The sequence below is a fragment of the Sorex araneus genome, chromosome 2, assembly GCF_027595985.1.
Source record: "Sorex araneus isolate mSorAra2 chromosome 2, mSorAra2.pri, whole genome shotgun sequence".
NCBI lineage: Eukaryota > Metazoa > Chordata > Mammalia > Eulipotyphla > Soricidae > Sorex > Sorex araneus.
The window spans coordinates 78,777,546-78,805,115 of NC_073303.1; the positions used below are offsets into that span (position 1 = coordinate 78,777,546).

Consider the following 27,570-nt stretch of genomic DNA (forward strand, 5'->3'; position numbering starts at 1 on the left):
CTTCTATTTGTGCTCTACATTTGAACATGTCTTATTTGAACTGTCATTTCACTGGTTCCCTCCTTAATCTGTTAATTCAATCTTTGGTATGTGTTCATTTTGTATTTGTAAAAGAACCATTAGTTTGACTTCTAAAACATGCTATCCTTTAAAAATGTATCCATTCTTCATAAATATTAAAGACAAAATAGACTTTCCTGAAAAGTTCCTATGTTTCCTCCTTTCTTAAATGGATTAAAACTGTGATACGGAATAGCAGTTATTTCAACCCTAAAAATATGATCCAAAAGTAAATACTCTCTTATAGGAAAATACTGTCATGCATGTTCCTTCAGACATAGAAGTAGAACGTCAGCAGATGCCTAGATGCCAGCAGTCACAGAATACAACACAAGAGAAACAAGACACATCAAATTTGGCATGAGAAGAGATTTGAAGACATTTTCTTGCATTGGATTAACCCCCCTTTCCGCTTCAGATGGTACAGCTGGCAAAACCAACCTCAACAGATTTGGAAAAGGCTCGCCCGCTTCACATGCTTCTTTTCCTGTCTGGCACCCAGAGGAGATTGTGAAGCTGCCACTGACACCTGGAGCTAGTTCACACTCCCACACAGCTGCCTCTGACCTTCAACAACCAATTTCCTCAAGTTATGTGGAGCTGCTCTAAACTCTTTTGAAAGTGTTTCTTAAACTTCTGCTTGAGTTTTTAGACCTTTATAGCTTCTTATTCATTCAAGTTGACAATACTTCTCTGCTGAACACATTTTGAAGTGAAACATACTTAAACTTTCAAAATAAGGTTTTTTTCCCCACCAGTCTATTATTATACGACTAGAGAGAAAACTTCCCTCCACCACTCTGAATTTTTCTCTTAGTCCAACAATCAGAGAAGTATCGTGATATTGAGAGACTTGACTCAGGGATGCCTTGCATGCATGGGCCCTAGATCTGATTTCAGACATCAAAAATATAATTTGAAAGACATTAGAAAATTAATAGGAGAAAAAATGGAATTACATATGTATGGAATTAAACCCTAAAATTAATAGGGTCAGAAAATTGAGGAGCTTGCATATAGCATAGGGCCCTAAGGCTTCAAGGAGAAGAAAGACTCAGATCACCCTTTGCAGTATTTGGGGGACCATATGTGGGACCAGGAATCTAACTGGTGTCTTCTACATGGAAGGAAAGGGCCTTAACTTCAGTGCTATCTCCCTGACCCTATTTTTAAATGAATATTAACATTATGATTACAGTGCTTCATTTAGACAGCATAGTATTTTTTTCCTACTTCGTACTTCAGGTAAAGGGAATGTCATTTTATAAATCATCATTTTAAAGAAATATATAATATAAAATATCTCATTTTAGCTGATAAAACACATATATAGTATTTTGGGGGAAATTCTACATTAAAAATAGAAAGTATAGGATATAATTGCATTTTTGCTTTACTGTTCAAATCTCCTGAGTTCTGATTTAGATCTAAACAGAACTGTCTAAAGTAATGTGGTTATAATTCTGTCTAAATAAAAGACTAAAAAATTACAGAGACTTTGATCAGCAAAGAGTTGTTCAAAGTTTAGCAAGAAATGTTAAATATATTAAAAATATAAACACTATGGTTTATTTGAGTTTTAGTGTATGCTAAATAAAAGCAAATGTTTGCTAGCTCAGTTTTGAACTTCAATGGTTCTAACACTTATAAATACTGTTCTGTATTGTTTGATGAGTATATTGATACATAAAAAAGGATTCGAGTAAAATAAGAACATGAGTTAGAAAAAAAACAAAAACTATCACTTTATGGATTACATAATTTTTAAAAGTTTCTTGATATTACATGAATATGACTTACATGAACAATTGTTTGAAATACAACAACATTGGGTCAAAGCCATAATACAGTGATAAAGGTACTGGCTCACCCAAATTCGATCCCCAGAACCCCGTATGGTTCCCTGAACCCTGTCAGGAGTGACCCCTGAGCACAGAGACAGAAATAACCCCAGAATACTGCCAGGTGTGACTACAAAACAATAATGATTTAAAAAAAAGGAAACACAACAACATTTATTTGTGAAACATAAAGAAATAAAGACAATGCCCAGTGGAAATTAACCCTAGGATATTGCTAATATAATTGAAAATTATGTTTCCCCATTGGTGAGGTAGCAAGAGAAGGGATAGCCCTAAAGGAACAATATTGGTCTTCTGGTGGTAGATGTGGTTCAGTAACATTGTAATCATGAAACAATAATACCAGTTCTATTGTAAACCATGATATTTAATTAAGCAATAGGTTTTAAAAACTGATCCTACTGTCATAGAAGATAATTTGTTTTTTAAAAGAACTATAGACTTAATATCAGCCAACATAAGAATAAAAACTATGTGACTGATTCCTAACGAAGGGTAAGACTTGCATAAGACAATTTGCACACACATTTAAATTTAAACTAAACTCAGGTGTAAATTGCACATGAGAGTATTTTAATATCCCTAATGAATCCAAATTATTATTAGGTGTAGATAAATAAATAAAAGTTGAAACAGATATAAAGCTGACAATTTTCCACAATAATGTGCTTTCACTCTAAAAATAACATTGTAAAGGACACTTTAGGGTAGAGTTTCTCAAAAATTAGCATGTTAGCTAATCACACTGGGACATTTTTAGAATGCAGATTTTGATTAATTGGGTCTTCTGTGAATCCCTAGATTTTCCAAATGAGGTCTATGTTTTTAGCAATACCAAGAAACTGCCAAAATTGATGAAAAGACATAAAATCTCAAACTTTATGTCATAGTACACATTCACAATTGGGCAGAGCGTACGCATTTGCATCACACATTCATAATAAAAGAAAAAAAGTGTATTTGTCTTGATTAAGAACTATAAAATTAGAATAAGAGCATTAAAAATTTCTATAGTCTGGGTTCAGTCTATTTCCTATACTAATGTCCAAAAAACTCTTCTGTTTTTTACAGAAAAAAAACTCTTCTGTTTTTTTACAGCTCCACAGATCCAGAGCCTATTTCAAGGGACAGCAGGCACCCTTCTTGTGGACAGGGCACACCATTTCCCTTTCCACGGCTGAGTGGGGAACACTGAGCAAAGAAATTGAGCAAACACAGACTCCTAAAAGATTTTATTGGTGTCTGCTTCTCTTGGGCAACATTATTTTAATATATTCTATTCAAGTTCTGTATCAAATTAATTACATTGAGATTTAAAGTTAATATGACTAAGCAACCCCAATATGTTCCCCTTGTGTATTTTGCTTTTTCTAAACCAAGCTCAAAAAATTTGCTTCCAGGTTTCTATTCTTTTCTTTCTTTCAGTCCTCTCCTTCCTTTTGTTAGTCATTCTCTTTGTTGTTGGGAAAACTTGCCACCTCTAAACAGAAGTGCAAATCAGAGATGTTAGCTACTTAAAATAGTACTAAGCAGTCTGTTTTCCACTTCAAGTGATATTTGAAAGCAAAATTAAGTATGGACACATAATTTGGAAGCAAATTTAAGCATGGACACATAATTCTAAACAAATGTATAAACTACTACTTAGCACATTTAGCAAGCTATTCAAAACAACTTTTGAATGGATTAAAGATATAAGAATAAGATATTTAGAGTAAAAATTATGTTTTACTGAGATGCAGTATTTTTGAAATAATTTGGTACGTCGATGTCATAATAAATCAAATGATTTCTCAATAACATTCACCTACAGTAGACTCAGTCATGAGAAATCATTGTGTTTTGTCTTCAAAAAAATTAAATTCAGGTACCATGATTTCAAAAGTTATTTACAATAGGCTTTCAGGCATACAATGCTTTCACTTATCATCTCACCCCTCCACCAGTGACCCTAGTTTCACTCCTACCACCAAATCTGATTTCTGGCCAAATACATTTTAAACTTTAATTTTGTAGTTAAACCAGATTTCTCTACTTTTTTGTTTTTGGGCTATCTTCATTGGTGCTCAGGGGTCCATGTATGGTCCATCACACCGGGATCTGCTGCATGCAAGGCCACAACTTAACCCTTATATTATCTATGCAGCCCTCTTCAAACCAAAAAATTTGATTTCAGTCCCTGATTTAGTGACAGTTGTCAAATATACCTTGAACACAACCCAAAGACAAATTCTGTGACACAGATCACCCTTGAATATTTCCAAAATAAATCCCAGTTTCTTTTTTTAAACAAAAATCTGCCATGTGCTTTAATTATTCAAAATAGCACTCTGCTTAGCTTAATGACTTTCACAAATAACATTCATGATGAACATTGTTGCATGAATGATTGGCAATTGTGTATAGAAAATACACAATTTTCTTTTCTTATCAACAGTGATCTTGTTTTATTTTGCTGTGCACAGGCAATACAAAACATGTGTTTTGCACTTATTCAGGTATTGATAAAAGTTTTCAGTGAAAATATGCATTAACACTTGGTCTGTGCACTCTTATTTCTCTGGGCATAACCACTAGGTGAATACAGACTGGAGACCTGACAGGTGTGAGGAGAAAGGCCAAAGGAGAAATCACTAAACTGATTTCAGACTCTTATTAAAAGGCATCTTCAGACTTACTTCTTCTGTGTAGTTTTTCAATGACTGTCGTCCACTGGAGGTTTCACCCTAAAAGCAAATATAAAGAAAGGCTTAGTGAGGAGAAGGAGAGAAAAAGAATGAAATCATGGAAAGCAGAAAAGCCACTGGGAGGAGATAATACAATGGGTAGGGAACTTGTCTTATATATCGTTGACATGGGTTCAATAACTGGTATCTCATATGGGTCCTAGAGCAAAAATGATCCCTGAGTGCAGAGTCAAGAAAAAAAACATAGGCACAGCTGGTGTGACTCAAACGCTACCATAAAAAGAAAACTTTGGGAGCAACATAATTTATTATGCCCCACCACCTCAGTTGATAGTTGTGGGATTAATAATTTGGCAATTTTAAATCTAAAGGAGATAACAATTTTTCAAGAGTACAATATATTTTTAAGTGACCTGTATATTGGGTAAACAACCACCCAGAGTAACTTACTCTTAAGCTAGAATTTTAAAGAACTATATGAATTTCATTTCTGTTTTTAAATTTAAGGAAATTAAGTCCCAAATTCTGCATTCTTTAAATCTGTATGAAGATCTAACACAGCCACTTAAAATATTTTATGACAAGAGTATGTTCATTAGGGGCCAGAGTGATCATATAGTGGTAAAGCATTTGCCTTTCATACATCTGACTCTCATCAATCATTGGATTCACTTATGATCCCCTGATTCCTGCTAGGTGTCACTCCTGAGCACAGAGCCAGGAGCAATCCCTGAGCACAGCTGGTGAAACACCAAAACAAATTTTAAAAAGGGTATAGGTCGTTAACTTGTCCACTTCTCAATGTTTTCATTCAGTTGTCCTTGATTGCTATCAATAAATTATATTTTAATTGAGCGTTTTCTAGTACTACACCTTTCAAACACTAGAAGTAATAAAGACTTAGATGACTATAAATGAAAACATTACATAAAACATATATAACAATACCATCAAAACAAAATTCTCAAACTTGTTAGTTTATACAATATAATCAGAGATGCTGTAGCACTGTGGCACTGTAGCCCCGTAGTCATCAATTTGCTCGAGCGGACACCAGTAACGTTTTCATTGTGAGACTTGTTGTTACTGATTTTGGCATATCGAATACACCACGGATAGCTTGCCAGGCTCTGCCGTGTGGGTGGGATACTCTTGGTAGCTTGCCAGGCTCTCCGAGAGGGACAGAGGAATCAAACCTGGGTTGGCCACATGCAAGGCAAATGCCTTACCCGCTCTGCTATTTCTGCAGTGGGAATGAATTCTGAGATAACATTAACTGACATATTCAAACAGAAAGTGATGCATATTAAAAGATGATTGCATAAGAATAGTATGACTAAAATTTACATTTGTTTCTAACTTTTCAAGGATTTTCTTTTTGAACTTTTCAAGGACCTTCCCATATATTTTATTTTCCTGGTTTTTCACCACAGCTTGAGAATAAGATATTCCCCAGGTCAGTAGGATACATAAGGAAATTATAGCCAGGAAGGGCTGAATGAAGTTAAAGTCATGTAATTAGAAAAGCATTTCTGGGGCTGGATTTAATTTTGACACCTTTCTATCTTGTTGAAACAAAATCTAAAAAGAAATATGAAATATTTAATTTAGCTTTAACAGAATTGTGATGTATATTCCCAAGCATTCAGGATGGTATTTGAAAAAGTGTTCACACAAAGACAAAAAAAATTAAGAATCAAATAACTTCTAGTATAGCTGAAAATTTATAAATGACATTGTCATCTTATTTTTCTGAAATCATTATTTCCACTAGCAAAAAATTTATATACTATTACTTGTTTCCAAATGATTCAAGATTGTAGTATTGTTTATGGAAGAGAAAATGAATGAGGTGGAAAAGTTATATTTACTTAACCAACATTGTTAGAAAATACCAAATTCATATAAATCACCCAACATGTGAAAAATTTAACTCTAAGCAAATGGCAAGGATTAGAAATGTACTTCAGGTAAACATATTTTTAACATTAAATTGCTACATTACTGTGCTTCATTTTTAGAACTAGCTTAGAAGAACTGCTTTGGGCTTTTCCAATCTTGTTGATCGATGTTCTCATCCTATAGAACTTTCCTTGCTAATTATGCCTTCGTTTTTTGTATTGATTGCTGTGGGTAAAAGGATGAGGCAGCAAACTACAGATCTGTTTTCTAGAGGAGCAAGCAACCGAGCCTTGCCTGCCTAACCTCTGAACATATGTGGGCTAGCTAACTTAGTAGAATGCATGAGTTACTCAACAGAAAAGACAATTTGTTTGCTTGATTCATGAATATAAGTGTTCCTAATTTGTCCATATACAATCATGCTAAGACATAGTGATAACTGGATTTTCTTAATGACCAAATAAAATTAAAAACTCTCTGCACTGTAGAATATACTGACAGAATTGCTTCTTCTCATAGTGCACAGGGTTCTTTTTGAACTTATATAAATATACACATATATACATACACACTCAATTTAGATATGTAGAAAACCATACAGCACAATTTGTTTCACAGGTTACACGAATTGGAGTTTGACTGCATCTGCCATTCATAAATCACTGACATTGTTGGCACTGATGAATGGAGAGCAGGAAGTAAAGGCCTAGGAAAAAAGACAGAGGAAACAAATGCTGCAGGGACAGTTACTTGTGTAGCACAGGGCACAGTGGGCAGAATAAGGAACCAGATATCAGGATCTCTGTTTCTTAAGGTCAGAAGATAATTGCCCCAGTCAAGAGACATGTCTGTTGAAGGGTTTTTATTTTTTTAATATAGGACTATTGAAATGCTGATCTTCCTTCCCCCACTGGTGGTGCTAATGAAATGAAATTCCTTTCAAGGCACAAAGCTAACAACTTCAGTCATCCTTTTTTTTTTTTAATTTGAAATTACATATATCACTCTAACAACAGAAAAGTATTTTGGTAATCACCCAAAAATGAATCAATAATTCCCAAATGTGATTTCCGTGGAAAAGCAAAGCAAAGAAAGGAACTACAAGACAAGGAAACAGGGGTGTGAGAATGAAGGAAAGTGCAGAGTACATGGAAACTATGCCTTAAAGAAAGAAAAGCAAGAAAAGGTATTTCCTGAAATGTGGTTTCACTTACCATGACCAGAGTTGAGATAAAATGTTTTTAATGTGAATTATAAAAATATATTATGAACTCAGAGAAAGGAGAAAATGGTTGAAATGATTGCTGGTTAACATATGATAGATATAAGATCATGGCTGTTAGGGATGAAATTTCTTTCCTCGTTACTTTTCAGTGAAGGAAGCATTCTGAATGAGATGGAATATCCTTGAGCCAGCTATAACTAAAGTACACTCTCCAGCATCCACAGCTATTTTTAATTACACCACACTTACTTTTTCAATTATTACATTTAAAAAGTGGATAGCCTATTAATCCTTAGGGAAAATGCATACAGCCTTACATTTTCATGAAGGGAAATTTTTCATAGATTCTATCTCTATGTTGTCTGGTATTGACATCCTTTCAAGAAAGTTTCAAGAGAATTCTTCTTTCATCATAATGGACTTTCTTCATATCTTTTTTTCCAAATGAAACTAAGTTATAATCCTACACTGAGTATTTGACTCTCTTAAGCAGCAGAGCTGTTTTAGACCCAGAGAAGAATGGGATTTTGATATGAATGACCAGATGCTTTATAAATCCACAAACCCATATCACTGGTATCACTGTCATCCCGTTGCTCATCGATTTGTTCGAGCGGGCACCAGTAACATCTCTCGATTGTGAGACTTATTTGTTACTGTTTTTGGCACATCCAATACGCCATGGGTAGCTTGCCAGGCTCTGCCGTGCGGGCTCGATACTCTCGGTAGCTTGCCAGGCTCTCCGAGAGGGGCAGAGGAATTGAACACAGGTAGTCCGCGTGAAAGGTGAACGCTCAACCACTGTGCTATCGCTCCAGCCCCCACAGACCCATATTCATGATTAATGCCACAGTATTTATAAGCTTATATATTTATAAATCCATGAACTATGCTGAGTATAAGGACAAAGAGATGAACAAAAACTAATTCTTTCTACAAAATGATTACCTTGAGAAAACAGGAACATTATGTTATCATGATATAGAACAAAAAATGCTTGACAGAAGTTAGACCAAAATAATATGGGACAAAATAGAAGGAAAAAACAATCTTATAAAATAAATATTTAACAAATATGTAATAATAGCTGTTATAAGCTGGGAATGATTGTAATAAATGTATACAAGTAATGAATGATGCAAAGTTGATGGAATAAATCATCAGAAACTTATTTTTAAGCTTTACTTTAAAAATGTAGTTGGTCATCCTTTCATGATGAAAACCCTCGCCAAAATGGGGTTTGGAGGAACTTTCCTCAAGATAGTCGAAGCCATCTATCACAAGCCTACGGCAAGCATTATCCTCAACGGGGAAAAACTAAGGGCCTTTCCTCTGAGATCAGGCACAAGACAAGGATGCCCACTCTCACCACTCCTCTTCAATATAGTACTGGAAGTACTTGCGATAGCTATTAGACAAGAAAAAGAGATTAAGGGCATCCAGATAGGAAGGGAAGAAATCAAACTCTCACTATTTGCAGACGACATGATACTATATCTAGAGAAGCCTAAAACCTCTACTAAGAAACTCTTAGAAACAATAGACTTATACAGTAAAGTTGCAGGCTACAAAATCAATACCCAAAAATCCATGGCCTTCATATATGCAAACAATGAGGCAGAGGAAAGGGACATGAAAAAAGCAATCCCATTCACAATCGTGCTCCAGAAAATCAAGTACCTCGGAATCAGCTTAACCAAGGAAGTAAAAGACCTTTACAAAGAAAACTACATAACGCTACTCCATGAAATCAAAGAGGACATGAGGAAATGGAAACATATACCCTGCTCGTGGATAGGGAGAATCAATGTTGTCAAAATGGCAATACTCCCTAAAGCATTATACAGATTCAATGCGATCCCTATAAATATACCCATGACACTCTTCAAAGAAATGGATCAAGCAATCCTAAAATTCATATGGAATAACAAACGTCCAAGGATAGCTAAAACAATTCTTGGGAAAAAGATGATGGGAGGCATCACCATCCCCAACCTCAAACTTTACTACAAAGCAGTAACAATTAAAACAGCATGGTACTGGAACAAAGGCAGAGCCGTAGACCAATGGAACAGGGTGGAATATCCCTACACACAACCCCAAATGTATGACCATCTAATCTTTGATAAGGGAGCAAGAGATGTGAAGTGGAGCAAGGAAAGCCTCTTTAACAAATGGTGTTGGCACAACTGGACAACCACATGCAAAAAAATGGGTTTAGACCTTGACCTGACACCATGCACAAAAGTCAGATCAAAATGGATTAAAGACCTCAACATTAGACCACAAACCACAAGGTACCTTGAAGACAATGTCGGCGAAACCCTCCACGATATTGAAGATAAAGGTATCTTCAAAGGTGGCACGGAACTAAGCAATCTAGTAAAAACAGAGATCAACAAATGGGACTACATTAAACTAAAAAGCTTCTGCACCGCAAGAGATACATTGACCAGAATCCAAAGACTATCCACAGAATGGGAAAGGATATTTACACAATACCCATCAGATAAGGGGTTGATATCAATGGTATATAAAGCACTGGTTGAACTCTACAAGAAGAAAACATCCAACCCCATCAAAAAATGGGGCGAAGAAATGAACAGAAACTTTACCAAGGAAGAAATACGAATGGCCAAAAGGCACATGAAAAAGTGCTCTACATCACTAATCATCAGAGAGATGCAGATCAAAACAACCATGAGATACCACCTCACACCACAGAGACTAGCACACATCCAAAAGAACAAAAGCAACCGCTGTTGGAGAGGATGTGGGGAGAAAGGGACCCTTCTTCACTGCTGGTGGGAATGCCGACTGGTTCAGCCCTTCTGGAAAACAATTTGGACGATTCTCAAAAAATTAGATATTGAATTCCCATTTGACCCAGCAATACCACTGCTGGGAATATATCCCAGAGAGGCAAAAAAGTACAATCGAAACAACATCTGCACATGTATGTTCATCGCAGCACTGTTTACAATAGCCAGAATCTGGAAAAAACCCGAATGCCCCAGAACGGATGACTGGTTGAGGAAACTTTGGTACATCTATACAATGGAATACTATGCAGCTGTTAGAAAAAAGGAGGTCAAGAATTTTGTAGTTAAGTGGATGGGCATGAAAAGTTTCATGCTGAGTGAAATGAGTCAGAAAGAGAGAGACAGACATAGAAAGATTGCACTCATCTATGGTATATAGAATATCAGAGTGGGAGACTAATACCCAAGAACTGTAGAAATAACTACCAGGAGGTTGACCCCAAGGCTTCGCAGCTGGCCTCACGTTCCGGGGAAAGGGCAACTCAGAGAAGCGATCACCAACTACATTGTAGTTGAAGGCCATGTGGGGGAAGGGAGTTGCGGGCTGAATGAGGGCTAGAGACAGAGCACAGCGGCCACTCAACACCTTTATTGCAAACCACAACAGCTAATTAGAGAGAGAGAACAGAAGGGAATGCCCTGCCACAGTGGCAGGGTGGGGTGGGGGGGAGATGGGATTGGGGAGGGTGGGAGGGACGCCGGGTTTACGGGTGGTGGAGAATGGGCACTGGTGAAGGGATGGGTTCCCGAGCTTTGTATGAGGGAAGTATAAGCACAAAAGTGTATAAATCTGTAACTGTACCCTCACGGTGATTCTCTAATTAAAAATAAATAAAATTAAAAAAATAAATAAATAAATAAATAAATAAAAACATATATTGGAAAAAAAATGTAGTTGGTAAGTCAAACAAAAGAGGAGAATAAGGAGGAGGATTCTTAGCATGCAAAAGATCTTACAAAATCTCAGACACATGAGAGAAAATATCTGGTAGTACAAGTGTTATCACACAAAGCACTAATTATATATAGAACACTACTGTATATTTAGACATAGAAAGCATTATGTGTCATCAATTTCATAATACATTATTTATGGTAATAAAGCTGCTACTAAGATGGTTATGTGTTGCATTTTCTAATTGCTTTATTACACAGGTTTATTGAGTTCATAGAAAATTATGAAAAGACTGAAATCTTCCAATTGTTGTCCCTTTAGAGGCATCTACTGATATTAATATCCATGGGACCAAGCGGTGGTTTATTTTTAATTAACTGAAAACTGAGAACAATGGTTTCAAAAGTGTGATTTCTTGGAAAGTGCAGTGTCTTTCATTTCATTGATGTAGTACATGAATTAAATTTTAATTGTAATTACTTAAAATTAATTAATTTATATATTAAATTTAAATTTTTTAATTTATTTATTTTCAAATATTGTTGCTAATTGGCCTTGATATATTTTAATATCCTCTCTCTCTCTCTCTCTCTCTCTCTCTCTCTCTTGCTTTTGTTTTGGATTGAAGCCATATCAGGTATGCTCAAGACTTACTCCTAGCTCTAAAATACAGTGGATTGTCAGATAAGATAGTGTGATTTGCTCTGCATTTAAGTTCCACTGCTGTAGTGGTTGTGTCTGTACCAGAAATACACAAACTGAAGCATGATGAGCGGCCAAATTTGTCCCTTCAGGAAGGAGAAAAACACTCAACTCCAAGAACATAAGCAGGTTTTCATTAAAACAAAAACAAATTTACATTTTCCAATTTTTGTATGCTAAATTAGTTTCTTTAGTGACAATACCTTTGCCTTTACTTTAAAAGAGGGTTAAGAACAATTATGGGACTAATGACTATTGTAATTAATGTTAAATTTAAAATTCTTTAGGGCATTTAGTCCTTGTTATTTTATGAAAACAGTTTTTTTTCAATTTAATTTGGGGGTAGGGGGGAGTGACAAGATAGAGCAAAAGGTGAATGCTCCTTTGTCAGATGCAGGATGCAGGTAAGCTAAGGGACACAATCAGATGTGGAGTTGTAGAATGAATGGATGCTATTAATTATTTTTACTGCATCAAAAAGGAATAATTTTTATTAATATGGCCACTGACTTTAGAAAAGTCCATTTTATCTTTAAATAGTCATTTTATGAGTTTTTTCTTATATGTTGCTTATCAGAAAAATTACTGAGAGTGTTGTACACTTATGTACTAAAACTAAGATTCTGTCATTTTTTAATGTTTAATGAATCAGCACAGCAAAATGTTTAAGTCAAAAGAACTTGAAAAAAATCACAGCTTTTCTTCTGAAGTGGAGATTCTTCATTGATAAGTAGAGAGAGAAAGAAAGAGCCTTAGGGTTGTATTTTATTTAAGATCATGAGTGTAAAGAGTAATGAAAACTTCATAATATATTATTATTATCTTTTAAATTTGTGCACGTCCATTTATCCACTAACCTGTTCATTGTCCTGCTTCCCATCATAGTTGGGTCATTCAAATACTTATAGAGTTTTTTGGGGGGTGGGTAGGGTGCAGGATGGTGTCTGAGAGGTGTTTAGGATGCCAGGGGCCCACTCTCAACAATTCTGTCAACTGGGCCAGTTGTTCAAGGATCAGGCTGAGAATGCAGAACTGCTCCAGTCTTGTAGGACTAGGGATCACCATGTAATCCTTGCAGGGCCACAACGACAGCTGCTCAGTGGACATCCTGAGCAACATTTGGTGATGCTTGGGGCTCCAGGTGTTGCCAAGCATTTAACCAGTGTTGTCTGCACTCAAATAAATATTTGTTTGCTTTGTGTGTGTATGTGTGTGTTTTATGTTTGTTTTTGTTTCGGGGCCATACCCAGCTGTGCTCAGGGGTTGCTCCTGGCTCTGCACTCACCCAGTAATTACCCTTGGAGGTGCTCAAGGGACCACATGGAAGGCTGGGGTTCAAGCCGGATCAGCTGTGTACTAGCACTGTACTATCACTTTGACCCTCAAATAAATATTTGCATTAAGTGTCCATGGCTGGTAAAATAAGAAAATTCTTTAAAAAAGCAATTAGCATTATTATTATGCCTCTCCTAGTCATGCACCAAAGTAGTTTTGTTTAGAGTCCAATTAATTTTTAGGAAAATATAAAAGATCAAACACCATTCTTAATTGTATCAACTATATCAGTGTTGTTTAACAAATATATTATACAAAAATGTACAATTATTATGGAAGTTAAAATAGTTTTTTGTTGTGGGAACAGGCTGTTATAGTTGTACTGGGACACATAGAAGAGGCTTTCCAGCCATCTGGCAAATTTCTATTAGTTGATCTCAGCAGTGTTCTTATGAAAATAAGTAATTAAGTCACATATTTGACTTTGGTGACTTTCTATATCTGTTTTACTTTGCAATAAGAATGTTTTTTAAAAGAAGCATATGGCTATTTTGACATTAAACTAATTTTCACAGGCGTAACTGTAAGGTCAAAGTAGAGCTTGTTTTAAAGTAAAATGCTCTATTTATTATAGTCTACATCTCCATGGTCACATAATGTAATCCTTCATTGATCCAAATCTTTTGGTTATATCAAGAGCTAATTATTGGTTATTTATCTAGAAAAGCAGTTAAAGGATACATGTACTGTCCTGATTTAATCTTATGCTAACTTAATTATAGCACCAACCTCATAAAAATCATTTGGTAATTTTGATTTTGATCATTTGAAATAATTAAGCCTTTACATTCGTTTCCATTAAGGTTCTTAAAAAATCAATAGATTCACTTTGGCATCTGTAAAGTACCTGCATAAATTTTCCAAGGTCAGTGAAATATGAATATCAACCACATAATTTAAACCAAACCTTCAGTGTATTCTTTTAAAATTAAATTAACCTACGTCTTCGCAAGTGGCTTAGGTGACCAATTTCCTGAACTATGACTCAGATGGGAACATACAGGAAAACTGTTATTCAATGCTCATGAAATACCAGAATTTTATGCCTCTCCTATCTTTAGCCCATATTTTCTTAATTAAACAAAAGTGATTGACATTTTAGATAAGTAACAATACAGAGCATTTCTCTACATTAAGATAAACACTTTCTAACAGATACAAGGACACAAATAATTATGTTCATTTCTTTTACCATATGTGTCTGACTTTTATTTCAGCAACAGAACAGATGAGTTCACATTTCAGACAATATTAATATTAATATATTAAAGGACTACAGAACAATTAAACTTCATAAGAGAAATTTTTACTGACTTATAGTGGTAAATGAATGTAGGTAATTTAATGTAGAAGTGCTTTTAATTTTAAAAAAAATCCATATACACACTTGTTTGAGAGTTAAATTTTAAATCAATCTCCTAAGTGAGTTGCATAAATTGATTTTTAATCAATTTTTCTAACTGGTTTGCATTTTATTTATTGCAAGGCAGATAACCAAAATGTAGAAATTAACGTACTTAGCCTGTTTGAAACTTGGTAGCTGATGCCATGCAGAGTCAGGCATGAAATTGTGACTTGCTTGGAAAAAACAAGTGAAAGCTAAGAAAAATAGGTGCCCTACAATTGTATGAGAGTTGGAAGGGACAACAAAGAGAGGTGGGTTGTTGGGGTCTCAGATGTTGGGGTCTCAGTAGCCGGCCTGAGACTTTGACTAAACCCCCTGCCCCTGAAAGCAAGAGCCGGCCCTTTTTACAGGGGCCCAGGGGCTCTGCATTCCATACACTCCTGCATTCCACACACAGGCACTCTGGTTGAGGAGACAATGGGATGAGGGGTGTGACAGTTAACATTCACCTGAGCTAGTTAACATGGTCCTGAGATTGGGGGATACAAATCATTAACTGGCATCTGTACTGAGCTCCACGGGGTAAACGTGATACATGCGTGGAATGTCCCCCCACCCTAGATTGTGTATATAAAATCCCCTGTGTAAGAATCAATAAACGGAGTCTGCTTCATCACCAGGCTTCCCCGCTCTGCTCGGTGACCTTCTCTGTCGGCTTCTTTCTCGGCACTAGGAATCCTGTGGCGAGCAGAGTGCAGGGCAGAGGCTTCTCCCCTTCCCACTCCCTCTCCTATAGGGAGTAAGTCTGGTGACTTCGGGTCTCATACTCCAGTGTGCCGGGGTTGACTGGCCAGGACCCCGAAAGTGGGTATTAATTTTTTTTTTTAAGTAGCATAACGTTAGTGCAGGAAGAACATTGGAGTCAAAAAGATGTGCCCGGAACCTGAGGTTCTTCCTCCTCTGAAAAACTTTCACTCTCTTGAAGGTGTTCCACGCTGCTCTCTTCCTCCTGCACAGCTAAGTACCAGGTCATTTGTCATGTTGAGTTCTCGACCTAGGTACACATAACTACTACATTCTGAGACGTTTGTTCCATTGAGAGCAAATGGGACATCAGGAACTAGTCTGTTTCTCATGAACATTGTCTTTGTGAGATTCAGCTGCAGTTTGACCTTTCCATATTCACGGTTGAAATCGGCCAGCACTTGTGCTGCTTGGCTAATGTTTGGTGTTATTAGAACAATGTCATCAGTGAAGCAGAGGTGGTGTAGTTGCCGACTGTCTATCTTGACTCCCATTCTTCCTGCACTAATGTACGCCTCAGAGACATGGGCTCTGCGAAAACAGCATGAGAATGCTATTCAAGTCACCCAAAGAGAAACTGAAAGAGCTATACTTGGAATATCACGTTTGAGATGGAATCCAGAATTCCAACCTCCGCCAATGATCTAGAATCAGGGACACTGTCTCATTTGCCAAGGTGTCAAAAATCAGATGGCTGGACAAACAATGCAATTTGGAGATGACTGCTGGACTAGAGCTGTTACCAACTGGATTCCACGGGATGTCAAAAGGATGCATGGCTGTCCACCTATGAGATGGTCAGACTTCTTTGTCAAGACCCTGAACGAATGGTTTGAGGCTCTTTGTGTTCCTGGAGTGGGCAGATGCCACTGGGCTACACTAGCACACAACAGGGACAACTGGAGATGTTATTGGCACCCACTCAAGCAAATCGATAAGCAACGGGATGACAAGTGACACAAAGTAACATAATAACTAATTTTAAAAACTTTACATAGTCTTTAGGGTAATATGAAAATGTTCTTGCCTCTAGTATGTCCAAATTCATCACCTGCTCTCATGTACAGGTTATTATTTCTTGCTATAAGCTTATTATGTCTAGTCCACTGAATGATATTTAGCTTTCATTCTATATGCTATCAGAAGGTAATGAAATCCAGGACAAGATCACAGGTCTAGAATTCAAAAAAACATGAATTGATACCCCAGTTCTGCCACCTATAATCTTGCACATTGGACAAGTTATATAATTGCATTGGGTCTCACTTTCCCCATCTGTAAATAATGAAAACTTCAATCCTTATAATTCACAAGGAACATATTATTGAATTAAATGTCTGTGAAGCATAGAAAGAAAAATAACCCACAATGTCATCATTATGAATTAAGATAATAAAATTGGAAGTGTAAAAACATCATCAGAGACTACTTTGAAAGTCTGTATGCCATGAAACAAGAGAAACTAAAAGAAATGGATAAATTCCTCGATTCCTACAATCTCCCAAGACTGAACCAAGAAGACTTGGAACACCTGAATAGACCCATTAATATCAAGGAAATTGAACTGTAATCAAAAATCTTCCCAAAAACAAAAGCCCAGGTCCAGATGGATTCACTAGCGAATTCTTTCAAACATTTAAAGAGGACCTGTTGCCAGTTCTTCTCAAGCTTTCCCAGGAAATTAAAGAAACAAGAACTCTCCCAAACAGTTTCTATGAGGCACATTATCTCCCTAAAACCAAAAGCAAACAAAGACACCATTAAGAAAGAAAATTATAAACCAATATCCCTGATGAACACCGATGCGAAGATCCTCAACAAAATATTAGCAAATTGGATCCAACAACTCATAAGAAAGATCATACACCATGACCAAGTGAGATTCATCCCGGGGATGCAAGGATGGTTTAACATTCGAAAATCAAGCAACATAATTCATCATATCAACAAAACTAAAGATAAAAACCATATGATCATATCAATAGATGCAGAGAAAGCATTTGACAAGATCCAACATCCGTTCATGATGAAAACTCTCACCAAAATGGGTTTTGGAGGAACTTTCCTCAGGATAATCAAAGCCATCTACCACAAACCCATGACAAGCATTATCCTCAGTGGGGAAAAACTAAGGGCCTTTCCTCTAAGATCAGGGACAAGACAAGGATGCCCACTGTCACCACTTCTGTCAATATAGTACCGGAAGTACTTGCAATAACTGTTAGGCATCATTATCATCATCATCATCATCATCATCATCATCATCATCATCATTATCATCATCATCATGCCGCTGATCCTCGAATTTCTCGAGCAGTCTCAGTAATGTCTCCATTCATTCTAGCCCTGAGATTTTAGAAGCTCTCTTTACCCGTCCTTCCCAATAATGCCGCATTGGAGGCTTTTTCAGAATCAGGGAAATGAGACCCATCATTGTTACTGGTTTTGGCAAAATAGTTAGCTGTTAGGGAAGAAAAAAACATTAAGGACATCCAGATAGGAAAGGAAGAAATCAAACTCTCACTGTTCATAGATAATATGATACAATATCTAGAGAAGCCTAAAGCCTCTACCAAGAAACTCTTAGAAACAATAGACGTGTACAGTAAAGTTGCAGGCTATAAAACCAATACCCAAAAGCCCATGGCCTTTCTATATGCAAACAATGAGACAGAGGAAAATGACATGAAAAAGCAATCCCATTCACAATCGTGCCCAGAAAATCAAGTACCTTGGAATCAGCTTAACTAAGGAAGTAAAGTACCTCTACAAAGAACATTATAAAATGCTACTCCATGAAATAAAAGAAGACATGAGGAAATGGAAACATATCCCCTGCTCATGGATAGGGAGAATCAATATTGTCAAAATGGCAGTACTCCCCAAAGCATTATACAGATTCAACGCCACCCCTCAAGAAATTTTCTCAAGGATACCCATGGCATTCTTCAAAGAAATGGATCAAGAAATCCTGAAATCCATATGGAACAACAAATGCCCACGGATAGCTAAAACAATTCTTGAGAAAAAGACTATGGGAGGCACATCATCCTCCCAATCTTAAACTTTACTATAAAGTGGTAAGAATAAAAACAGCATGGTACTGGAACAAAGGCAGAGCTGCAGACCAATGGAACAAGGTGGAATATCCCTACACACAACCCCAAATCTATGATCATCTAATCTTTGATAAGGGAGCAAGAAATGTGAAGTGGAGCAAGGAAAGCCTCTTTAACAAGTGGTGCTGGCATAACTGGACAACCACATGCAAAAGACCTTGACTTGACCTACTTAGACCTTGACCTGACCTTGACATGACACCATGCACAAAAGTTAGATCAAAATGGATTAAAGACCTCAGCATCAGACCAGAATCCATAAGGTACATTGAAGACAAGTTCGGTAACACCCTCCACGATACTGAAGCTAAAAGTATCTTCAAAGATGACATGCAACTGATCAACCAAGTGGAAACAGAGATAAACAAATGGGACTATATTAAACTAAGAAGCTCTTGCACCACAAAAGATACAGTAACCAGAATACAAAGGCAATCTACAGAAAGTGAAAGGATATTCACCCAATACCCATCTGATAAGGGGCTGATATCAAGGGGATGTAAGGCACAGGTTGAACTCTACAAGAAGAAAACATCCAACCCCATCAGAAAATGGGGCGAAGAAATAAACAGAAATTTTCTCAAGGAATAGATACAAATGGCCAAAAGGCACATGAAAAAATGCTCTTCATCACTGATCATCAGGGATATGCAGATCAAATTATGAGATACCACCTCACACCACAGAGACTGGCACACATCCAAAAGAACAAAAGCAACCACTGTTGGCGTGGATGTGGGGAAAAAGGAACCCTTCTACACTGCTGATGGCAATGCCAACTGGCTCAGCCCTTTTAGAAAACTATATGGACAATTCTCAAAAAATTAGAAATTGACCTCCCATTTGACCCAGCAATACCACTTCTGAGACTATATCCCGGAGAAGCAAAAAAGTATAGTCGAAATAACATCTGCACTTATATGTTCATCACGGCACTGTTTACAATAGCCAGAATCTGGAAAAAACCCAAGTTCCTGGGAACAGATGACTGGTTAAAGAAGCTTTGTTACATCTATACAGTGGAATACTATGCAGCTGTTAAAAAGATGAAGTCATGAACTTTGCATATAAGTGGATCAACATGGAAAGTATCATGCTAAGTGAAATGAGTCAGAAAGAGAGAGACAGACATAGAAACATTGCGCTCATCTATAGAATATAAAATAACAGAATAAGAGACTAATGCCCAAGAATAGTAGAGATAAGTACCAGGAGGTTTGCTCCATGGCTTGGAAGCTGGCCTCACATGCTGGGGGAAAAGGCATCTCAGATAGAGAAGGGAACACCAACTAAAATGTGGTTGAAGGACCTCCTCAGGAAGGGAGATGAATGCTGAAAGTAGACTATAGATTGAACATGATGGCCACTCAATACCCCTATTGCAAACCACAACATCCAAAAGGAGAGGTAGAACAAAAGGGAATGCCCTGCCACAGAGGCAAGGTGGGGTGGGGGGGATGGGATTGTGGGGTGGGAGGGATACTGGGTTCATCGGTGGTGGAGAATGGGTACTGGTGGAGGGATGGGTTCTCGAACACTATATGATGGAAACACAAGCACAAAGATGCATAAATCTGTAACTGTACCCTTACAGAGATTCACTGATAAAAAAATAATAAACTAAAAAATAAATAAATAAATAAAATTGGAAGTGTAATAAGGTGGATTTTAGTGAATAAAGATGAAACTCAACTTTATTCCATGTAAGATCGAAAACTTAGGGATACTTTTTGCTCTTCAAGAATATAGTTGAAAAACTGGCTTAACTCTGGATAAAGGAGTTTATTTATTTATTTTGTTTTTGGGACACACCCAGCGATGCTTAGTGCTTACTCTTTGGCTCTTCACTCAGGAATCATTCCTGATGGTGCTTGGGGTACCATGTGGGAAGCTGTAATTGGACCCTGGTAGGCATGCAAGGAAAGTGCCTCACCTGCTGTACTATTGCTCTGGCCTCAGTTTTTTTTAACTTAATAATTCTTAATTTTGTGTGACTTTCAATAAAAGGAACTTGAACTTTAAGGTTCGGGTTATTTGTTGAAAGTTTTCACATCAGATATGTTTCAGCAGTCATTTCAAGCATAAACAGAAGGGTTGACTAATAATGAGAAAAATTGAATTCTGAAAGCCTGGCACATTAAAACTTGGAAGACGCAAAGGATAAAAATCATGAGAAGTTCATTGTTAGAAACGGAGTAAGACAGCATCTGCAACAAAACTTTAATCCCAACCCTTTCTCCTCATTCTCAACATCTTCCCCAGTCTTCTAGGCAAAGTGAATAACCTCTACGAAGGGTTATCAAATGGGAATGGTTCTTTCTCTTTGTCTACGCTATCATCAATCCTTTTGTCCTTTTTTTCTATGTGCATTCAAGCACTCTTCCATAGAACCCCTAATAAGATTTACCCCTCACAAGCATTTGTTCAGCTGCTACTTGCTCCAGGAAGATTTCCCTGACTCATCTTTGTATTGCTCTCCTCTTCCACTCTCCCATGTGATGCCATGGCTTTCTATGATTAGAGAATTTGCCTGACTTGAATTATAGAAAGATATGTTGAAAAATTGTTAAGTTGAATAACCACCCCAAATAAAATACACAAAAGCATGAATAATAAAATATATCAATATAAGATTTAAAAATGATGAAATTGCTTTTTAAAAAGAGACTATCAGGGGCCAGAGGATGCAGCCATGGATGGCCCCATGCCCCCTGGGTAAGGTCCTGGATACTCCTGACAACCCCTTTAGTACTCCTGAAGGGTGCTTTGTGCAATTCCCAGGGCTACAGGGCCAAAGCAGAACCACATCCTCCAAAGTCAGTGACTCCCACCTCCAGTCACACATACCCTGCCAATTTTTTTTTTAAAGAAAGACTTTCAGTTCCACAAGCTGCAGTGGTCTGTCTGAGGAGACATCAAATGAGAAGGCAGGACAGCCAGAGTGGTTTTCAGTATCATTATTTGGGAATCTGGATAAAACTTTAAATGGAAACAAAGTAGGAAAGGATGTAGAAGGAGATAATTTCCAGAAGGTGTCTTTGCAGTTGTATCTCTACTAACTACAGGGCACTTACACATTTTGTAACTACAAAGTAATGCAGAGTTTATTGGATCACTCTCTATTTGACGAGCTTACCAACCACAATTAGAATGCTTCATTAAATCTAAGACAGGGTGCAGAGTGTGGACTTTATGATGATGTTCCAAGTCTCTTTGATTCAGTACAGTTTTTCCTTTGTGGTTTGAAAGCTTGTCTCTTTGGGGACTAGAGCCTCAAGATGTTCTATAGGAAGAAATTTCTATGTGAAGTCATAGTCCAAAAAAAGAGAATTTAATGTGCCTTACAGAACAAAGCTTACTATGGGTCCCTGAAAAGGGCCAAACCACATCATAGAGAGTAAGAAGATATCTTCCATTCTCGTGAAGGTATGCCCATCTTTAGAACCAAGTTCAAAGCAAACATCTTTTGAAGTCTTAGTGAACATGACTGAACATTGAGGTTTATTACAATGTTTTTGCATGTGTTTGCATTTTGTAAAAACAGCGAGGATCAGAAGCAGAGAGGAGCCAGAAAATCTTGCCTGCCAGGTCTGGGGATCTCAAAACCAGAGATTTCAAGAGGAAAACATCATTTTTACAACATGTGTAACCCAATTTCTTTTACTCTTTCGGTGTTAATTGAGATAAACACTCTAGTACTTTTTTTGAAAATGAACTTCAGAGCCAAATACAAAGCCCTGTCTCAAACCCATAAACATGGTGCAGATTAGAAGTTAGAAGCAACTCATCTTATGGCCACTGCTGGTTACTTAAACATACCGACTCAATAAAGTCAAGGCAACCTCAGTATTTTAGAAGATCACAAATATTCCGGGAAACAGTTCTCTATCCTGTAGAATGTCGTTTGAAGCCCAGAAACAACACAAATCAAGCTAATCAGCGTACCTGACACACAGATTTTCTGTCTAAAAATATAGCAAGACTTTAATCACATATTTGGCAGAGCACCAGACTGAGGACCGGCTACCACATGCAATCTTAAAGTTATGTCCGGCCAAGGAAGTTAAGGAGTAAAATATTGACCACTATTTTTTGTAAAGGGTAAATAGTTTCTATTGAAACTATTTTGTTTTTGAAAGTTTGAAGCAAATCTAATGAAAATAATTATAAAATGTTCTACAGTGCTTAAAGAAAGCATATGTATGTAAGATGAAATATAACCAAATAGAAATTTAGGAACAAAAAGTGGGGCAATTTTAAGGGATAGCACAGCGGTAGGGCGTTTGCCTTGCACGCGGCGGACCCAGGTTCGATTCCTTTGCCCTTCTCGGAGAGCCCAGCAAGCTACAGAGAGTATCTCCCCTGCACGGCAGAGCCTAGCAAGCTACCTGTGGCGTATTAGATATGCCAAAAATAGTAACAACAAGTCTCAAGATGGAGATGTTACTGGTGTCTGCTGGAGCAAACTGATGAGCAATGGGATGACAGGGACAGTGACAATGAATATCCATGAGAAACACAGTTACAAAGCCATTCATAATAAGGTTTCAGTTCTACAATGTTCCAAGACCCATTATTTCACCAGTGTATATTTCTCACCACCAATGTCCCCAGTATCCCTCCCCCACCACCACTGCCTCCAGCCTGTTTCTATAGCAGGCGCTTTTTTTCTTTCTCTCTTTCTCTCTTTCTCTCTTTCTCTCTCTTTTTCTTTCTTTCTTTCTTTCTTTCTTTCTTTCTTTCTTTCTTTCTTTCTTTCTTTCTTTCTTTCTTTCTTTTTTTCTTTCTTTCGTTATTCCTTTCTTTCTCTTTCTTTCTTTCTCTCTCTTTCTCTTTCTTTCTCTATCTCTCTCTCTTTCTTTCATTTTTCTTTCTATTTTTCTTCCTTCCTTCCTTCCTTCCTTCCTTCCTTCCTTCCTTCCTTCCTTCCTTCCTTCCTTCCTTTCTCTCTCTCTCTCTCCTTCTTTCTCTCTCTCTCTCTTCTTTTGGGCATTATGATCTGCAATACAGATACTGAGAGGCCACCATGTATCATGTTTGGTCCTTTACCCACTATCCCTTCCAGAGTGATCACTTCCAACCATCATAGTCATATCGTCCCTTTTCTATTCAACTGCAATCTCCCCCAGTATTTGAGGCAGAATTCCAAATTCTTCTGGCCCTTATTTCTACTGTCCTTGGGTATTATTTTCATACTCTGGGGTTTTTATTTTTTGTTTGTTCTTAATTTCCCACAAATGAGTGCAACCATTCTATGCCTCTCCATCTCCTTCTGACTGATTTTACTCAGCATGATACTCTCCATGTTCATCCTATGGTACATCTACATAATAGAATACTATGCAGCTGTTAGGAAAAAGGAAGTCATAAAATTTATTTATAAAGAGGGGCATTGCTTGTTTGTGTTTGAGCCACTCCTGGCAGTGCTCAGGGGTAACTACTGGTTCTGCAGTCAAGAATTATTCCTGGTAGTGCTCTGGGATTGAATACATGTCGAACACATCCTACGCACTATACTATTGCATTGACGACTCCCCCCCCAAAGAGTGGGATTTTAATTGATCACAGCTTATATAGTGTATGGCAACACTTCAATAGCAGCTACTGGAAAGTTATTCTAGTAGTACATGTCATAAATGAAATCATAGTAATAAGCACCTCTAACTTATTTATTTATTTATTTTGGGGTTTTTTTTGTTCACCCCACCCCCCATAATTTATTTATATTCAAAATGTATATTCCTGATTAAGTTAGGGTATTCTTAAGTTTGGTATGTTATAGGGGAATATGACTAAAATGGGGAAACATTTGTTTTTTAAAAGGTCACATATGGAAACATTAAGGAAATTCTTTATTTTTTATAAGAATAAAAGGATATTTAAATAGTGATTGAGAAATTTGGTTAACTGAATAGTTAAAATATGAAGAAGAAATTAGAGTTTGATCTTCCAGAGATCAAAATTATGGCATACAGTTAAATATTTTACTGAGAAAGACTTTTCTTTTACTCAAAATGAAAATGCATGTTTTATGCAAAATATAATGCAGATTGAAGAAACTTTTAGAGTAAAGCAATTGCTTGGAATTGTCAAAAACAGGCACTGGGTTATAGAAGTTCCTCATTAAGGAAGTAGCTGCTTTATATTCCCTCTGTTAGAAAATTGCTTATGTTAAATTTCCCCCTAAGGAAATTTGATCTTTTCTTAAAATTCTAAATTTGGTCACATGAATCAAAATCTTCTAAAGTTAATTGGACTTTTACTCCATTTCTAAAAACAACAAAACAACAAAAAACAACAACAAAATAAACTCCTCCTGGTGGGGGTTGAAGATGGAGGTTGGAAGGAGGGTTTGCGGGAGCTTTGCAAAGAACATTTCAATTGGAGCAACTTGATATGAGTTGGATAGAATTAGACTTTTGTTCCCCACAGTTGTTGACAACTGTTGACACTCTAATTTATCTCAGAACACTGTGGTAGAGAAGTTTTCAATAGTTTACCTTGCTTTTGACTATGTAGTTTAAATAAAGAAAACTGGTATGTAATGTATTATCTGCCACAGACTGATCACACATACCTCCGCATTCAATCTTCACTCAGAGCTTTCTGGCACAGCTTTTATCTGTGTTCTAAAGATAAGAAATTGAGACTTAGAATATTCCAAAGTTGAGCTGTGACTTGATTCTTATAGACTTGAAGCTTTAGTTTTTCAGAGAACAGAGAATAAAATAAGCCACTGCATTGGTGAACTTTGGTATTTAAATTGTAACCTAGGTAAGTCCTCTCCTAAGGGAAGATCAAATTTCCTTAGAGGGAAACTTTATATAAAAAGTTACTAACAGAGGGATATAAAGCAACTACTTCCTTAATGAGGAACTCCTGTAACCCACCATGTAATTTCCTGGAGAGTCACTACTTGGAAGAAAAGGTGAAAACCATCAGATAATTGGGGGACCATGTAACCATCTTGCTCAAGTTGGAGGCCCCTGAGTCTGGCACGGCAGAATATCTCTTCGACAAGCAAACACTGGGATACAGTGACAACAACGAGAGCTAAGTCTTACACTGGCTTCCCATAGCTACAGGGGAAGCCACCAGGGCAGTAAAGGCATGTTGGTGTTACTTTGACCTTTTCTGTAAGTTCCAAAACATCTTGGTGATTAATTTCAGGCAACCACTTATCCCTAAATCCAGTTCTTTACCAATTGTTATTCCCCCTTTTTTTCTACCTCTTGGCTTTACTATTCCAGGGTCAGCTCAACAAATTATGAACTGTAAGTGTGAACATAAATTATCATAGACAGTTAAACCATTGCAAGTATATGTAAAATAGCATTAAGGGGAAAAATCCTACTGTGAGTCATCAAAGGTTGTGCTTGTCTTTTGTAAGATTTTAATTGGAATTACAAATATTTCATGCTTAGATAAATTAGTTAATCTCTGCCAGCAGGAGGAAGGTAAAGAGTTGCAATCATTAAGTATCATCTCATGATTTTAAGGGCATAATAAACATATTTAGTACTCCTTGGAAAGTAAATATCCAAATCTTCACAAGTTTGAAAACATGGATCGGTGTGAATTGTATTACTTCTTAGGCTTGTGGCCTCTGAGTTAAATCATGTAGACCCTCCACCTCTTTATCCAAAAGCAGAAGAAGAATAAAAGGAAGAACGATGTTGGGCTGGAGTGATAGTGCAGAGGATAGGGTGCTTGCCTTGTATACAGTGACCAGTGTTTGATGTCCAGCCCCTTTTATGGTGCCTGGGTCCATCAGGCCTAATACCTAGGCACTGCTGGGTGTGGCCCCAAAAAACAAACAAACAAATCCCCAAAAAGAAATAACAATGCTTTTACTGGAAAGATCCAGGATTGTATCTGTAAAGTACAGAGCTACTAGTGCAAAAGTCCTTCCACTTTGGTTAGGACATAGCACTCTGACATCACAGACTGCGCTTAGTGACCTGCTAATTCTCCAATTAGACTCAACTGTGGGTGCTCTAGGCGGGCTGCTCTCTTTCTTCCTGGTGTGAACCTCATAGCCATACATCTTGGAATGAATCTGAAAGCCACCCTCTCCTGGAAGCTTCTTTGATCACTCTTCACCATGCTGGTAACTGCATATGCCTCGCTCTCCCCTGCTTTTGCTCTGTCTACACCTATCAAAGTATTTCTGTGATTTTGCACGTGCCTGTTCTTTAATAATACTGAGTATATTAGTGACAGAGTATGTCTATAATTTTCTGATTCCCTGTAACTCACAGAATGTCTTAGGAAACCCTTAATCAATATTTGACTAATGAATGAATTATTTAAGAATCACATATATAATCAATATTACACACAAGAACTCAATCAACTCAATAATAAAAAAAGGTGGAAAAAATTTGGAAAGACATTTCCAAAGAAAACACCTTCACTGTCAACATATATGGGAACATTCGTACAGCAGCACTAATCATCAGGGAAATACAAATCAGAACCATAATAAAAGTTTCAATTTGTATCTGTTAGAATGGTCATTACAAAAAAAAATGCAGCAGTGGGTAAGGATGTGGAGCTTTAGACTTTGTGTACTGTTGGTAGAAATGTTTATTGGGCTGTCAATATATAAAATACTTTAACAAATTCTTAAGAAAGTTTAACTTTCATGTAATACAGATGTGACACTTCTAGGCATTTATCTCTGGAAAACAAAAATATAAAGGCAAAAAGATTCATGCACTCATTTTTCCTTCACATCACTGTTTAAGATAGTCAAAAAACGCAATCAACAGATATTCACTGATATAAAATGCGAAAGAAAAGACTGCAT

The 27,570-nt window shown here is 37.0% G+C and overlaps 1 protein-coding gene across 1 annotated transcript in view; it reads right to left on the reverse strand.

Annotated features, from left to right (window-relative positions):
- Positions 1-27,570, reverse strand: part of C2H8orf34 (chromosome 2 C8orf34 homolog) — a 317,534-nt gene that overhangs the window by 36,701 nt on the left and 253,263 nt on the right. The window contains exon 11 of the mRNA XM_055127065.1: positions 4,601-4,648. Coding sequence (XP_054983040.1) covers positions 4,601-4,648 — 48 coding nt within the window. The remainder of the gene's footprint in view (positions 1-4,600; positions 4,649-27,570) is intronic.